At 46.9% G+C, this 16,040-nt stretch overlaps 1 protein-coding gene across 3 annotated transcripts in view; it reads right to left on the bottom strand.

Annotated features, from left to right (window-relative positions):
• The window catches only part of rump (heterogeneous nuclear ribonucleoprotein rumpelstiltskin), a 40,250-nt gene that overhangs the window by 20,904 nt on the left and 3,306 nt on the right, over positions 1-16,040 (bottom strand). For all 3 annotated transcript variants that reach the window (XR_014704923.1, XM_084593254.1, XM_084593255.1), the window contains exons 3-7: positions 12,877-12,937; positions 11,371-11,464; positions 7,697-7,921; positions 1,942-2,095; positions 1,741-1,839 (exon numbers count right to left, since the gene is read on the bottom strand). Coding sequence is in view for 2 of the 3 variants with exons in the window: in XM_084593254.1 (XP_084449380.1) it covers positions 1,741-1,839; positions 1,942-2,095; positions 7,697-7,921; positions 11,371-11,464; positions 12,877-12,937 (633 nt within the window). In the remaining variant the exon portion in view is untranslated. The remainder of the gene's footprint in view (positions 1-1,740; positions 1,840-1,941; positions 2,096-7,696; positions 7,922-11,370; positions 11,465-12,876; positions 12,938-16,040) is intronic.

The following is a 16,040-nucleotide window of genomic DNA, read 5'->3' as shown; positions in this document are numbered from 1 at the left end:
CTAAAACTGTCCAAAACCAGAAGCGAGGGAAGCAGAAATGCTCCTGGTCTTCTTCCCCAAACAGTCTTGATCCAGTCGACCATCAGGTCTGCAGTCATCCACCCTTTCATCTGTGCACGTATATGGATGCCACGGGGAAAGTTTCCCTTCGGAATAGTCTTCCGTTTGAAGATCACGTATGGTGGTAGCTTCCGTCCGTCGCCCGTCACAGCAAGCATGACTGTGCATCGCTGTTTTCCTGAGCCAGACGTCTTCACGAGGACGCTCCGAGCACCCTTCTCGTTCACAGTTGTATTCCGGAGCATGTCGAACGTCAGTGGAGTTTGATCGGCGTTTCCCACTTGCGACATGAGGTAACCGCATTTTTCGCGAAGCCTAGTGAACCGCATTTTTCGCGAAGCCTAGTGACGAAGTGATGAAAGTCTATCACTTTGCTTTCATACGCGGCTGGGAGCCGCTGGCACAACGACGTCCGCCGCAAAGCATGGAATCATGGGAACTCCAACGTTACTAGACTAGGTTGGGAACTCGTCGGAATGCATTCGCTGCGGGATGACTGCAGATCAACCACCAGGCGGCTCCATGTTCGGGGTGCGATCATTACGCGGGGAATTTAAAAAATGGAATTTTGACCTCAAAATTCAGGGGTGCGATCATTACGCGAGTGCGATCATTATGCGAGTAAATACGGTACATTTTATATTTAGCAGGCAGTATAGTTTACTTATGCTTTAGCGGTCATGTGGATGAACGAAAACCTGCCATGAATTCATTTCGATAACAGAGTTTGAAAGGATTACAAGGCCGCATTTGCGTTGCTGTTCTGCCCAATATTCATGCAGTCCCAGCAAGAAGACACGAAGTAGCCGAAAATTATTACACATGTTGATAGCAGCTGCAATCCTTCTGAGCCCTTGTCACATTTAAGAAAGCGCGGTTCGAAACTAGAAACACAAAAAAATGTTCCTGACGCGTAGGCTCTTCCCTGCTGCATGCCGCTGGTTTGTCCGACACGCGAGACGCTATGCAACACTGTCCAATAAACGCCGTAAGCTCTATCTCTTTTACTTTCCTTTTCTCTGATGTCGCGTCGTGCGTGCCATGGTTGCCAGTAGAGCTGCAATGACATCCCGTGAATAAGCTCTATAGACCCCGTGGCGTGGCGCCATCTATCCAGGTTCAAGAGAAGCGCATGAAGCGGTGAACACAACCTTGTCGCACCACGGGATGCAGTGTCAGCCCCCAAATATATTCTTACATTGTGCTCGAAACACACACCAAACTTCGTTGGACTGATGATAGCACACATACTGATATAAAGACTACATGCAAGCCTGTGCTCCCAAGAGATAGTAATGTTTTTTATAAGTGGTCTTTTGGCTCCTCTGGCTTGCACATTTGGTACAAGGGCAATGTCACTTGTCAAATTTCATGTACAATTCTGCCAAATTTACAATATGTCAGCAGCAACTAAACAATGGTGGGCCATGGTAAGTTTGTTAAACTGAAGTGAGCCAGTGCAGCTCGTTCATTACATGTAGTTTTCAAATACAAACGTTTAAATGGAGGTGGCGTTTGGAAATTGAAAACCTTCGTAATATCGAGGAATTTGCTAGATGGAGGTTGGCTGCACATAGGCTTAATTGTATTGGCTAACAGCGTATCTAGTATGCCAGTCACAATCATGCAAACAGGAAATAAGTGCAAGGCACCCCAAGGCAATAAATTTGATAGACATACTGGGAAGTTTGGCTGGAAGGCCCCCATCAAGATCTTCATTGTACTTGTCCATGCGGACGCTCATTGCCCGGTTGTACAACTTCTGGCCATTCAACATCGCTGCAGTGCACAGTCAAGGAATGCTTAACATTGATATGGATTTTCTGCAAAGAAGAATTACGAGCAAAACATGCCCGCCCAGGCAAAAAAAAGAAAGGATACAAATTGCTTGAACTGCTTCAATGGGGTGCTCAAATTCCACAATTCCATGGCCTTTGCTGTTCCCTTCCTTATCTGTCCTGAGGTCAACATTTGAAACACGACCAGCAATGCGGAAAACTTCCTGCAGCTTCTTTGCAGTAACCTTGTAGTCAAGCTGTAAGCAGAAAAGACAAAGTCATTTTGCTCACTTGAAAAAGGATAGAAGCAAGTCAATGAAAAAGCAGCCATAAGCACTGCACCACACCACAATTCTAACCTGGATATGCCGAAAAATATACTTTGCAGCAGAATATAATCAAAAGTTCCATGATAGAAAATGTCATTGCTCATCAAAGAGACTACTGTCTGCAAAATCTGGCACTGAAACTGTTGAGAGCCATGCTCTCAAGTGCACATCACTGCCAACCTAACTTCAAGCAGTACACCCACATAAAACCACCGGTTTCATGAAGCCCAAACTGCCTGGAATATTCACTACCAGGGTTCTCCCGACAGTAAGGGGCAGTGGTTTTGCCACTCACCTCTCCAAACATCCACCTACCATTGTCCCTTTCTCAGGCTTCAAGTTCGCTATACATGGGGACAATTTTCTGCGACTCTGATGCGGCCAGTAGCAGTTTCAGACACTGCAGCGCGCCACTGGCCTTCTAGTTTTACTTCAGGATGGGAGAAGGTTTAATGCCCACTCATATTTTTCTCTCCTGCAACAACATGCTTCCTCCACTCTTCAAGTACGCCAAAATCAACAGAACTCTTGCGGTTTAGGGATGCTTCCCCACACCCTCCATACTCAACAGGCCCATTTGTAAAGAGGCACCACAACTGCTGTGTCGCACTGTGAAAAGGGCTGCAACAGTTCTCCAACACTACCAAAAGTGTACACAAAACAAATCACTTGACAAGATGTATAAACCCATGTTGTACATATAACTCAGATGAAGTTGCTGTGATGCCAACAGTTTTTTGCCAGTGTTTCAGAGCCATTCAATAATCCGTACATGTTTCCTGAAGGCCAAATTAATGAGATTTTACTGTATTCGCAATGTGGCTGCCGCTTTCTTCTTTTACTTTGTTTCATTACTGCTTGTTTCTGAAAAGCTGCATTTTCATTTTCATGTGACCAAGGGTGGAAGCAGGCTTGAGCATTTTGGAACAGCTCAGCGAGCAGTAATAAAGCCAATTTGGAGCAGCTTCGGAGCAACAAAAGGAGAGCTTGGAGAATTCGAATTAGGCCTTGGAGCATGTTTCTAGGGCCATGCGCTTTGTTCCTGACATACAAATGCACCTAACAATAACAAAACTGGCCTGTGCAACAATTTGGAGAAGACTAGCAGCAACCAGAATGCTTGCTTCTACACTCTATAACTGAACCAAGTGCGACTCTTTTGACATGACAGATTCAAACGTAGAGTATACCACCTTGATGTAATCAAGCACCCAGACTACATAGTTTGGAGTTCAATCAATAAGTAGCATATTTCTGCTATCTTGCGTATATCCTTCGTGATACGACGCCTGTGCTGAGAAATTCTAGGGCACTGGTCACTAGTGCCTTCAGGAAGGATAGACTGCACTCAAGGGTACCCTTTTCCAAATTCTTCAGATTTTTTTGCTTCATTGCCTTCTGCTGATGGCTCCTCGTTAAACCTGAGCAAAACTGCCGCTTCCTTAATTTAAACACTTTGGCAGTAGGCCCTGTATGGCTTCCCAACACTCTTGAGAACATGACAAGTGAATGGCACCCTTGTGATGGCACCCTTGGCACCTCTGTTAGTGACAGATGTGTCAAGGCTACGTCAGACATGAGCATACTTGAAGCTCAAGAGGGTAACTCTTAAGGGGAGATGCTACTCGAAGACACTTTTTCTTTAATATTTGACTTAGAGCTATGAAACTCTGGTTAATAATTCAGTTTTTTATGCTGATTTCAAATCTGCAATTAGTTTTATTGTAAGTTGCATAGTTCCTGTTCTGTTCAGTGACAGTGTGTAAAATATACACTCTTTTGCCCCCCTTCTTTGTCATACTAAACTTCCATAAACACACATCGAAGATGGCTCATTTTGATCCATATAAACTGTAGAGTGCCAAAAACTAATAATAAAGTACATATAAAGTATGCTAATGACGTGAGAAATTTGAACCTGGCAAGTCTACATTGTCAAGACACCACCATGTGGTTTTTTTTTTCTTTTTCTTTTGTAAATATTTGATCAGTATTTATTCTTGAAAGAGATAACGGCACTCCTCATACCTCAGAGAAAATGTGGGCAAAATTTCATTCAGATATGAGCATCAGAAGTACCAAAAACATGAAGGGCAAACGCTGAAAATTGCCCAACATTGCATTTTGAGAAAAATGCATTTGAAATTAAAATTGTATGTTTATTTAAAAAAGAGGGCTTCAATTCCAATCAAACTTTGGAATAAAAGAAGAAAATTGTTCATAAAGCAGCCACTGGCACTAGAAACTTCCTGCAGCATATGTCGCTCCCTCAGGACCCTTGCGAGTGGACTCCGACATGCACTTTTTTTTTTTCAGTGTGCGGCGATTTGCGTTCGCTTCTGCAGTCAGCTTCAAGGACATTTGTTTCTGCATTGTTATTTCTCTGGATGTGCCAAGCTATGATGCATTGGCTTGTGGAGTCCAATAATTGAGGAAAATCGCACTAGCTGCTCATATTCAATTCCTATAAAACAGGCCGCCACAGCAGCTTTGACGTTGACGGCGAAGCTTTCATCCGAGCTCCCGCTGTCAATCTCTGCTCGCATCCCTGCACGCCATAATTCGCCGCAATCAGTATGTTGCGAAAAGCACACATTGCGGGCAGGCAGAGTTCTCACAGAGTAGTTCAAGAAACGAAGCGAGTCTGCGCTTTGCGGCCCCGAATACTGGAAGTCCTGAACGCTGGCTTGGGCAAATCGCGCCGCCCACAAGAACGTTCACCGCTGCCAAGTCAATAACTACAGATGACGCCTCATCGCAGGCTATTTCCTCACCTTAGAAATGCCCATTTTTCCGAGGCACTCACACAATCTAACGCCGCTTCAAATTCCTCGGAGGCATCTGAAACGCTGGAGGGATCGGCGTCGGTTCCACTAGGCCTAACTGCCACAGTTCGAGTTGTCACTGGACGAGCCTTCTCTTTCGATTTTCGCCAATGTCCTCTATATTTGTGAACAGAACGGTATTTCACTCCTCTGTGACTGCACTGGCTCAATTGTGCTTCATCCATGACTAAGATAAAGTTGCCGAACGATCGTCACTCGGAAACGCACCTCGACGTAGCATGGAGCCAGCAAGTGGGCTTCGCCACATGCGCGCGCGCGGCGGCCAATGGCGAGGCTCGATTCATACCACGTGATTTAAAAACCAGCCGCAGCGCTCGAAAAACGCGACGTAGGCACGTTTTTTTTTTATTATTGCTTGCGTTTTAGACGCCGGGCAACTGTGGTGATTGGGAGAATGTGGCTTGGCTGAACTTCTCATGTGATCCGCAACGGCGATCAACTGCGCTATGCCGACCACGGGACGCTCGAAGATAGCATACTTTCGGTCATTTAACCGCCACCGTGTGCTCTTTAAACCTAATTTCAGCCCATTTCCTGTTTAAACTCAGCTTTGATTTTTATTTTCATGAAAGTAGAGATACTAAACTTGACAAAACAAGTAAAAACAAAAAATCAATCATTTTCGAAAAAACCCGCGTTTTTCGACCCGCATCTCCCTTTAAGCTTCAAGTATGCTCATGTCTGACGTAGCCTTGACACATCTGTCACTAACAGAGGCGTGACGGTTAAGTGCCTGCTTGTTTTCACAGCTAACTGAACCCACAGAACAACTCGAGTTGTTCTGTGTAGTCAGACAACTTTAAACTTTGCTAACGGCTCGACATATCCGACGCGACTCTTTCGCTCAATTCTCTCATCGCTTGCGATTTAAAAGGGTCTTAGAAGGTGCTATGCCAACTGCACTGAACATTTTTTCGCAATTATTTCCCTCCGATCACTTGTGGCTTGTCTTAATTTACCTGCAAATTTGTTATGTTCTATGCTTTTCGTGTTTATGAAACTTTTATACATATTAAGCCCAGCACAAGGTGCATTTTAGCTCTGCCACCGTTGTGCACCTCAGTTTCGACTAAAGCGGGCCCTAGAGCGTGTACACAGAACTCATAGCATGCCACCACCTCTGTGTGCTTCTCACGGTCACTTAATCAAATTGCATCGAAACACATTTTCGGAGGAAAGCAAAACATTTGTGCTGAACTAAATTTGATGGCAAAACATTGAGGCAGCTTCTTTGGAGCATATATTGTAATATTGCATTCTGAAGCAGGACGGAGCAGCAAAAGCAGTTTGGAGCAGCACTTCCACCCCATGCGATACCACCACTAGCACAGTGCCTGCTTATGTGGCACATTAACGCCTTCATAACATTCAATTTTCAATGTTAGTGTGATGGTATTTAACGTCCCAAATCTGGGCAAGGCCAATTAACACGCATAGACCAAGCCAACAAACAATTTGAAGTAAGGCCATATGCTGGAGACGGGTCCGAAAAGAAAAGTTAAGTAGCCACCTGTGCTGTCGTCTTTTTTTTTCTTGAGAAGTCTGCGGCGTTTATCATTATTCGGTTTACATCGCCGCTCATTTCCTGAAACAAGTCCTCAAATGTACGCAGATCGCATGCCACTGACTCAACGGGCGTCGCCACTAGCACCGGCCGGCAGTGACAGAGAACCGTGCCAAATCGGCTCTCCCGACTATGAAGTGTTGACGTCACACAGGCGAGCACCAGACTCCTTTTAGGCGTGGGCTCGGGCAAGCATACAATGTGCGCGCTCACAACCAGCGGTCCCCCGGCTAAGGAGAGAAAAACGCATGCACCTGCCGCTGCGCGAGTCGATGGCGGTTTCCTAGTTCGCTTCCTGCACGTGGCCTCATGTCGCAACACCGCCCACGGAGAGGTGGCCCAATGGGGGTGCGAGACCGATGCAGGAAGGGGTGACTGACAGCAGTTCTTGGAGAAGCTCCCTTCGGAGGGGGTCAGCAGCCTGATTTCCGTCCCCTTCCCCTTGCAGTAACCCCACAAGGGGTCTCTAGCCAGCAAAACAGCAGTGGCCACGAGTTTAATGTCACTCTAGGAGCTCAATGCCCACAAGGGGCAGCAATAGAAACTAGCATCAACAGTTGACAAATGTGTCATCAAACGATTGCCTTGGTCTCACCATGCCAGCTGCCCATGCAACCACTCCTGTCGACACCCCCATGCATGCTGCACTCGGTGGTTTGTAGACTTCGTCAACTCTATCGCGCAAGGTGGCAACACAAAAATGCTAAGCAATTTCACTTGAGACGAAAATCAAGGCTCTTAGGGCAGTCGGCAGTGGGCTTAGAAAAAGGAGATCGCCGTGGACTTCAGTTATGCACTTAGCTAACGACAATCCTGAACACAAGGAAGAAGATTGAAGGCATTCCACTCCAAAGGCACTTTGAACATTTGGGACGACTCTTCCGAATGCAAATTTTCAGGACTTTGTCTCCACTGATGAAAAAGCGGCTGATGGTATGTTTAAATTTCAAACGTACCCGCTGAGAAATTGTGCTACTGACTGGAAGAAAAAGAGTGCAACTCTATAGAAAATTTTTACATCCCACAATTTTAAGCATACGAATGAGGAATATATCAAAGAGATTCCACTGTGTAGGTTGCCAAATTACATGCAGAAGAAAAACAGGCAGAAACACTTACGTTTGCCACAAACACTCTGTTTGAGAGGGGTCCCACAATTCCAAGGGAATCAAGGAACTGGGGACTCAAGCCATATGTGTTGAAGCCGACGCCGCCACCGCCACCACGACCGTAGCCATCCCTGTCACCATCACGCCCACCCCGATCGTCCATCATAGATCGATCGCCACCCGACCGGCCACGGGGAATTGGACGACCATAGCGGTCACGTTCCACATCAAAATCCTGAAAAACAAGCGTGACAAGCGCAATATTTTCTTAGCAGTTCACAAGCTTGGTGTAGTTAGATTACAGAAATGAGCAGCGATTTTCAATTCCACTCATGCTAGCAGTGCAATTTCCTGCAGCACTGTCAACCACTGAATGCAGGCAGGCAACCATGTTCGCGTATTTAACTCTTTCATGCCCACGCCTATTCCTATCGATAGCCCGCTATCGATGGTTTTACAATGAGAATTTTCCGGCTTTCGAAGCACTCCCTGACAAGTGGCGTCATCCAGCGGGAAGTAGACGAACCCTCCTTTTAATTTTGCTTTTGGTTTTATTTTTGCCGCTGCTCTGCGCCCGTCCAGATGGTCTCCAGAGTTAGGTGATTGGCGCTCCTTGTTTACATCATGGCGTCAACGTTGCGCACTCCTGCAGCGCGGAAACTGCGCGTTTCTGCAGAAATTGATGCATCGTAGAGCGCATTTTTATATGCAAAAATAAGCAGTGATAGCTCGGAAGATGAATTCAGTTCTTAAGACTTTAGCACTGACAGCGAAACTACGTCAAATCGACCCGGAACGTCAGCAGCCATACGCCGATAACTTTCTTTTTTGCCCCCGAAAATTCCCCTTTTGCTGCGCACTGATTGGAAGATATCACTCTTTTGAAGGTCACAACTGTTATCTGCAGGCTGACAACGTCTTGTGGGCGGTATTACTTGCTGCCGGCACACAGGGAGTCTTGTTTCCCGCTTGAGGACAGTCAGGGGCACCTCGGCATAGTCGACCTCGACTACTGTTTTCATTCCCAACTTAGCGAATACTGTACATAGAAAGCTAGAATTTGCTGTAATGCTGCATTGGTCCTTGTTGTAAAGAAAACTTTTATTTTTTATTTGTGTGATAAAACTTTGATGCTTTTGAGCGTTTTGTTCTTTTAACTTATTTGCTGTTTTTTTCATCACTTGCTCAATAAATCGGGGGTTTCACTTGACGTCATCCGCGAGAAGCGCTGGCGGCTACTGGGCAGCCCGCCATTGCCATGGTCGTCGTAGCAGACGGTGTAGTTGCCACGTGGTAGAGCGACCGTGATGTGCTGTGCGATTGTTTTGCATGTGTCGGCTTAATATGCGGCGCAGTGGATACGCGCGTGATCTACATGGAGCAGAGAAGCAGCAGTATTTTGAAACGGTTTGGCTGTGCTGCGGCATTTACCCTTATGAATGCGGTGATTACGAGATGGTGCGGTACGTGGGACTACTGCCGAGAGTTGAATTCACTGACATAAGAGACTAGCTAGTGCATGGAACAAGTTTTGTGACTAGAGAAGTTAAAAGCTTATAAATCTATGGAAGCACACAATTTTCTGACAAGCGGGTGAGTGCAAGAACCCTGCGTCCAGGTGGTTGCCAACGGCCGACGCGTCGTTCTCTGAAAGACTAATGGTTTGCGGCGTGGCTGTTCCTATAAATATTGCCACTTTGATCTACTTTTAAGTGACGAGCTACAGAGTGATAGAACGGAATCGCTGCGTATTGGTTCATCGATGAACACTTTCTCGTCGCGTTCACTTGTAGCATAGTGCACGCAGAACGAAAAAGCGTTATCACTATGCCATTCGTGTTGTGAATGCAAAAAGATTTTTATGGACTGTTTTACTGCTTGAATACTGCAGCGAAAGTGCTTTATTAATGCTCTGGACCAGTGTCAGTAAAGCTTGTGCAGCTAGTCCACTACAGCTACCAAAAGTGTGTTGCCGCAGTCGAGCGTTTTTTTTTTTATTTTTTTTTATAACTAGACTGTCCAAGCCTTTGCAATTTATATGCCGAAGTCATTCCGCTCTCAGTCTTGTTGTGAGCTCTTCGGAAAGCTCCACGTACAAAGGTGGTCGCGGGCACAATTAACACTGTGCAATTACCTTGTGGGTCAGTTCCGACAATGTCTATCCCATGGCGAATGTGAGACTGCGAGCAAGAGCTTTGGGCATGCGACCAGCGACCGCGAAAATGGCGCTCTAGACCGCGTGACACTAGCGCCGCCTGGAAGCACGGCGTCAGTGAAACCCCCCTAAATGTTGATTGTCACTAATACCATTGAGAAGAGGAATTCCTCAATAATTTGATACGAGCCAGTCCTGCGGTGCTTCAGCTTGTGTAAACCCAGGCAGCACAAGCCATTTGCCCAATATTGGTACGGTGTTACAATTTCAAGTACAACGTAGAACCAGTATACGGTCAATATACAGTACAACGCCGGTGATACTAATCTCCTGGGGTCACGAAAAAATTCTTATCATCACAACGAATTAAAATAAAAATGCAGAAGCATAGGAAAAGCAGTCGAGCATATCTGTTTACGTCCGAGGTTTATTACGGTCGCGCGGTCACAGCTCGCCACTCGCGGCGCACACAGCGTAACAGGCAATCGCTACGTCGGCGACGCGCGGGCTGCGTGCCTCCGCGGACTTTTTGCGCCGCCGCAGACTGCTCGCGATGCGTACAGTGTGACTAGCGGTCGCGAAGTCCACGACGTGCGACCCGTGCGCGCCCGGCGCCACGGCGTGGATAACGATCGCAATGCCGGCAATGCGCGGTCTGCCCGCCTCCGCTTACTTTTCGCGGCACGTACAGCATGACTGGAGATGGCAACATGCAGGCCACGCGGCACCGCAAACTGCTCCCGGATCGCAATCGCGGAGGCAGCGATGTCCGGTCTGTGCGCAGCCACCGCGTATGCCGCCGCCAGCTGCTACGTCTGCGGCTTGTGACCCATGCGCCGCTGAAAGCTTTTCGCAAAGTGAGCCCGACAGAAAATCGCGACGTCTGTGAGGTGCGCACCACGCGTCACCGCAAACTGCTCGTGATTCGTACATACAGCGCGGCTGCCGATCGCAGAATCAACGATGTGCGAACAGTGCGTAGTGCTTAGGGTTGCGGTAGCAGTTCACGCATTTGGGAGAGTGCTCGGACCATCCGAAATTTGCCGGGGAATTTCGCCAATTCGTATCGTCCAGAAATTCGCATGAACCGAATTCCTATCACCGAGGTTTTACTGTAGTACAGATATTGGAATGATGTTTTCCGTTGCTCGGAAAAACGTGGATTTGAAAAAAAAAAAAAAAATCAGTGGGGCAGAAAGTGGAGTACCCTACAAGCCACCTCCTCACTTTTCCTGTTCTGGCATCCCTGAATATCTGCAAATTAAAGCCAAAGAAGCATCTATCTACGAAGTGCCATAGTGGACATCTCTTCTTTGCTTTCCAGCCCTTAAAGCTTACAAAATAATCTTAGTGGCAAGCAGGCACTGACATTTCACCTCCAACAAAATACATATCCAACTAGGTTCACAGCCCTGGCACTATGAACTGCCACAAAGCCCCTGGCGGGCACAAGCACTGATGCTCAATGCTACCCCACAGTAACGACCAAGCGAAATGTTCAACTTGCTTTCAAAACAATGAAACCATACCTCCTTAACCACCAGGAAGCGGCCCTTCATTTCGTATCTATGGAGAACCTCAATCGCCTTGGGCACAGAGACTTTGTCCTTGAGTTCCACAATCCTGCAAAAAGAAAACGTCACACAGCACATTTGCGTAAATGTCATAACATCCCATCGAAATGTACGGCAAGGCAGCCTGGCAAGCTGCCCTGAGTGTTGCTGCGGCACACGGTACATCGTGCACCCCTCATCAAACACAACCTGCCTTCCGTTGAATGCATCAAAGCTCCCGGGCGTACTAAAATTGGTTTACTGAAAAGGAAAGGCACAATATCTGTCACTCACAGAATCCCACTTAATTCTCACAGTAGACAAGGAGCAACACTATGTGCGTTTTACGATCCCAGGCATGGTGAAGTTGGCTAAAGCGCTCGGCTGGGGATCCGAGAGATGGAGGTTCAATTCCCGGTGGAGACTAGATTTTTATTTTGCCAATGACATCATCAGGATGATCAACAAGTGGAATTCCAAGTTATCTCGCGGAATCTGTATGCTGTGTGGTGCAGCATTCGAGGAAGTATCAAATGAAAGGCGCCTGGTGGGGTCAGCTTCGTATATGTGTGAATTGCCCAGTGAGACATGATGACCTGTCGTAATGTAATGATCAGACAGTCTAGAATCCTGCGGACGCTTCTCGCATGGACAAGCTGGAGAGTCATAAGCCATTAAAGGCTTTCGCCAGAATACCTGTGCCAATAACGGCAGTGGGGGGGAGTGGAGGTCGCCCACAGTTTTGGGCAGTGTTTGCAGACTTTGTTAACTTGAAAAATCAGCCCAATAATTTTGCTCAAAGCATAGTTCAGATTGACCACCTTGTTGTGTTTCCATCAGCAGCAGATGCTGGAGGGTTGTGTTGCATACTGATGAGCGGAATTCAATTCTAGGTTCAGTGTATGCTTCAAATTACGTTCTTCACAATGTGAGGCAGCATCCATAGGTAGGGCAAAATGCAAAAGGTTGACCTTTCCTCGAAGTAACGAAATAGAAAAATTTAGGAGATCCCAAACTTTTCTGCAAATTCCTCTTCTTGGGCTTTCAAGCAACATTTCAAGCATACCAGAATTCTTGCACTGTACATCATAGACAGACAGCCTAGCTAACCGACAAGCATAAGCATCTGCAACAGCAAACATGAAATGCAATCAGCGACTGCTACTTTGGCTTTGCCTTGATTTGACTTTGATCAGCTCCTTCGCCAATGATGCTGATGGTGCTAGTGCAGCCATTGATGGTCATGCCATAACCATTACAATGCTCTCCCAGACTTGATGGTGTGGTTTCATAAAAACCATTCTTAAACCATCAGAGGCAACTTTCCATGAGATACAGGGCTCTGGTAGTACAATCGGAGAGCACAGTAAGAAATCAGAAACCTCCCGGGCGTTTCGGAAGCGTTGGCAGGCATGTAATAGGTACTCCGCAGCTAGAAACAAAGAAGACCTACATGAGAAATGCCTCCTCCAATGTACTCACCCACATCCCCGAAATTTTCCATTCTCATCTTCAAACAGCTCAACATAAGACACATCTCCAACTGTAAGAGAAAGGAAAGGCACAGACCTGTTTGCAACAACCAGAACATCATGCTTTATCTAGTGTAGAACACAAAGCCTATTTTGCAAATGCAACAAATTTTTATTTTTATTTTTCATTCCCGAGTCTTCATTGAAACATCCTACATAAAAACAATCAAGTCAATTAAGATGACATATCATTGTGAACATAAACGAGGCAAAGGCTACAGGCACTTACAGCTTCAATATGCCAGGTGGCTAGTGCTGTAATCAACCCTGCACTGCCCTGTCATTCACAAACAGCCAGAGTTCAGCCCTCAACACATTTTCTGAAAAGGCAAACCAGAGCCGCAGCCAACATTATGGTTGTAGCAGAGTCCTTCAATGCCCTTTCTGGTCACGAAACTCCACCCGAAGTTTGATGTAGGGTCAGCTCTGGCCGCTGTGAACTGATGGGCACTGAGCCCGCACCGAAGCTACCGGCCACTATTATAATTCGAGCTGCATTTGCACTTACAACATTCGAACTCTCTCGCGACTGCCATATTAAGTAACATAAGGATGTGCTCTCTACCAGACAATTGAAGGAGAGAAGAGGACTAAACACTAATGATATAAAAATACCTAACCGCAGCAGACGTCGGGTGTGGAACAAACCACGGAGTATAAATTCCACTGTAAACGAAATTTATACCATTGTACAGCACACTTGAAGCTCATTACATGAAGCACAAGCAGTTTTGTTATCTAACTACAATCTGCTCTCTCCGACCTCAAACTTTACCCTCGAAACTTACAGCGCGCGAGCGAAAACACCACTGCAGTCCATAGCTTAACACCTGAAGTGTGATTGCTATGCTGAAGGCACGGTAACCGTTCTTCATCAGCCAATATTGTTTAGCAGATAGTCAGCAAACACATTTTCTGTGCTGTCCTTGCCCTTGTCACACTTCGGTGATGGTCCGTGGCGTGCCGATGACAGCGTACGTTGTTGTCGGCAACACGTCATTGAGGTCGGAGCAGTCACGTGGTGGGCAGTCTGCATGCCAGCAAGGTGCCCTGCTGGTCACACGTCAACCAATACCAGCGTCCGTTTTCTCTTGAGCCCACCCATAGCCGCAGCGACCGTCTGCTACGGCTGCCACGGATTTTGATCTCGGCTGCAAGCTTTTTTTCTGCCTTCTGTTTCGCAAATATCCCGAGAATTCACAAACCGAGTGCTTCGGGATAACATGCAGTTCAGCACTACTCGAGAGTGTGCGGAATTTTCCCAAGAACACGCCGATGACTATGACTGCAACAAGGAGCTGCAGCAGTTTACTAGCTGTATACAAGCAGATATTGCTGTTTATGTGGTGTAAAATTAATAGTTCACCCACTTTGCCAATAGTTGCTTCACTGACTGTTCACAGCACGATAAATCTGCCGGCAGCCACAATGAATGCGAGCGTAATCTCAACAAAACGCACTGGCGCCGTGTGCGACTGGCACTTCCTGGATGCTGAACGTATCTACTTTACACAATGTGACCAAGAGTTCATTTTAAATCGGTTCGCGGAGGAGCTTGTACGGCAACCGTTGCTCCGCAAGTGACGAAGAACTGCAGCTGCCGCTGCTTTCAGCAACTTGCCAGATTGGATCACTCCAGCATTTTTGCCGTCCGTCGAAATCACACTCTCGAATACTGCAGAGCCTCTTTGTCTAGTTGTCCGTTGCAAGTTATTTGGGTCTCAATTACACATATTTAAAGGCAGAGGTTAAAGAGACTATTAATGCTTAAAATGAGGTAAAGTAAATCGGTCGAGTGATAGGTACTCCCTCACAAGTCAAATCATTGCAAGAATTTTTCAGCTAGCTTCCTCAACGCTGGAGATACAGGCGATTAAAAATGCTGCTCCTCTCTCCCCTCAACTCAACACTTCGAGGCACCAGAAAAAAAAAAACTAAGAAAACTGCTCGGGAACTTCACCCCGACCATGAAACGTCACCAAGTGACACTCAGCAGACTTGCGGTTGTCGCGCCAGTCTTCCCGGCACACCCACGCGCTCACCGGACTCTGCCTTTCCCTTCCAGGCTGCGCTTGCATAGCTTTCAACCTTGTCTCGTGTGTTCCTCGGCCGTCGCTTCTGCAGTTTCCTGACCTCAAGGAATTGCGTTCGACAGTAGCCATTGGGCTGTCGCACACGAGCGCATGCCCGCAGGTAGGGAGACCGCTGTCCACACCGACAGCCGCCGCGGAGAAGCACTTCCCTTCATATCCCTGTCCCATTGAACGCAAATTAGCATGCACTCCTGCCGAGTACAGCTTTCTGCAAGACCCATTTCTGTAGCCTTGCTGCCGAGTACAGCTTTCTACAAGACCCCTTTCTGTAGCCTTGGTACCGTCTTCTGCAGTTTGACCAACGGCAGCCGGTCTCCTTGTGGAGTTGACGCAATAGCAATGACTCTGCATGGATGCTGGTAGACCAGAGTGAGAGTTGCATGCGTGCAAGCATGCAGTCGTCGATTTTAGCCAGAACAAGCGCTTTCATGATGGTGAGAGGCATCTCTTGCATTGCATAACGAATGGAATGTACACATCAGCATGAGCACGGGCTGATCATTTCAAGAGATAGCTACAAAGTTTAGATATCAGATTACAGGTGAGCACAAATTACTCATACGCCAACCATAAGAACCGAGATTAACAAAAGAGTAATGTAGGTTTTTTTTTTTTTTTTTTTTTTTTTAGAGGTCATTTTGTATATTTTTTAGGAAGTGCCAGTGTGTAACGTGCACGCGTGTTTTATCTCGTGTGTATGCATCGTCCGAGCCAAATCAACGGCCAAAACATAGCAAAGCAGCTCGGCATATGCAGTTCGACAGCGCAGGTTGTCACCGATTCTCGCAGCTACACGCAAAAATCGCGCACGGGAGCATGCGAGCAGCTATGCTAGAGATGCAGCAAAGCAGCAGATTCCAGAACGGTGTCTGTCGTGGCTTCGATGCAAAACAAACAAGGCCTCACGAAAACCAGGGAGCAGCACATGGCCGGAGTGCTCGCGGAGGGCATTGCTGCACCGTCAGTCGGTACATGAAGGTTGACGTCGCCTATTTTATGTGCTGCTCCTGAAATATGATCT

Source organism: Amblyomma maculatum, chromosome 2 (assembly GCF_055883805.1).
Source record: "Amblyomma maculatum isolate TAMU_Amacu chromosome 2, ASM5588380v1, whole genome shotgun sequence".
In the NCBI taxonomy this organism is placed as follows: Eukaryota; Metazoa; Arthropoda; class Arachnida; order Ixodida; family Ixodidae; genus Amblyomma; species Amblyomma maculatum.
Note: the sequence above shows the minus strand (reverse complement) of the source record. Positions and strands in the feature narration are given on the sequence as shown.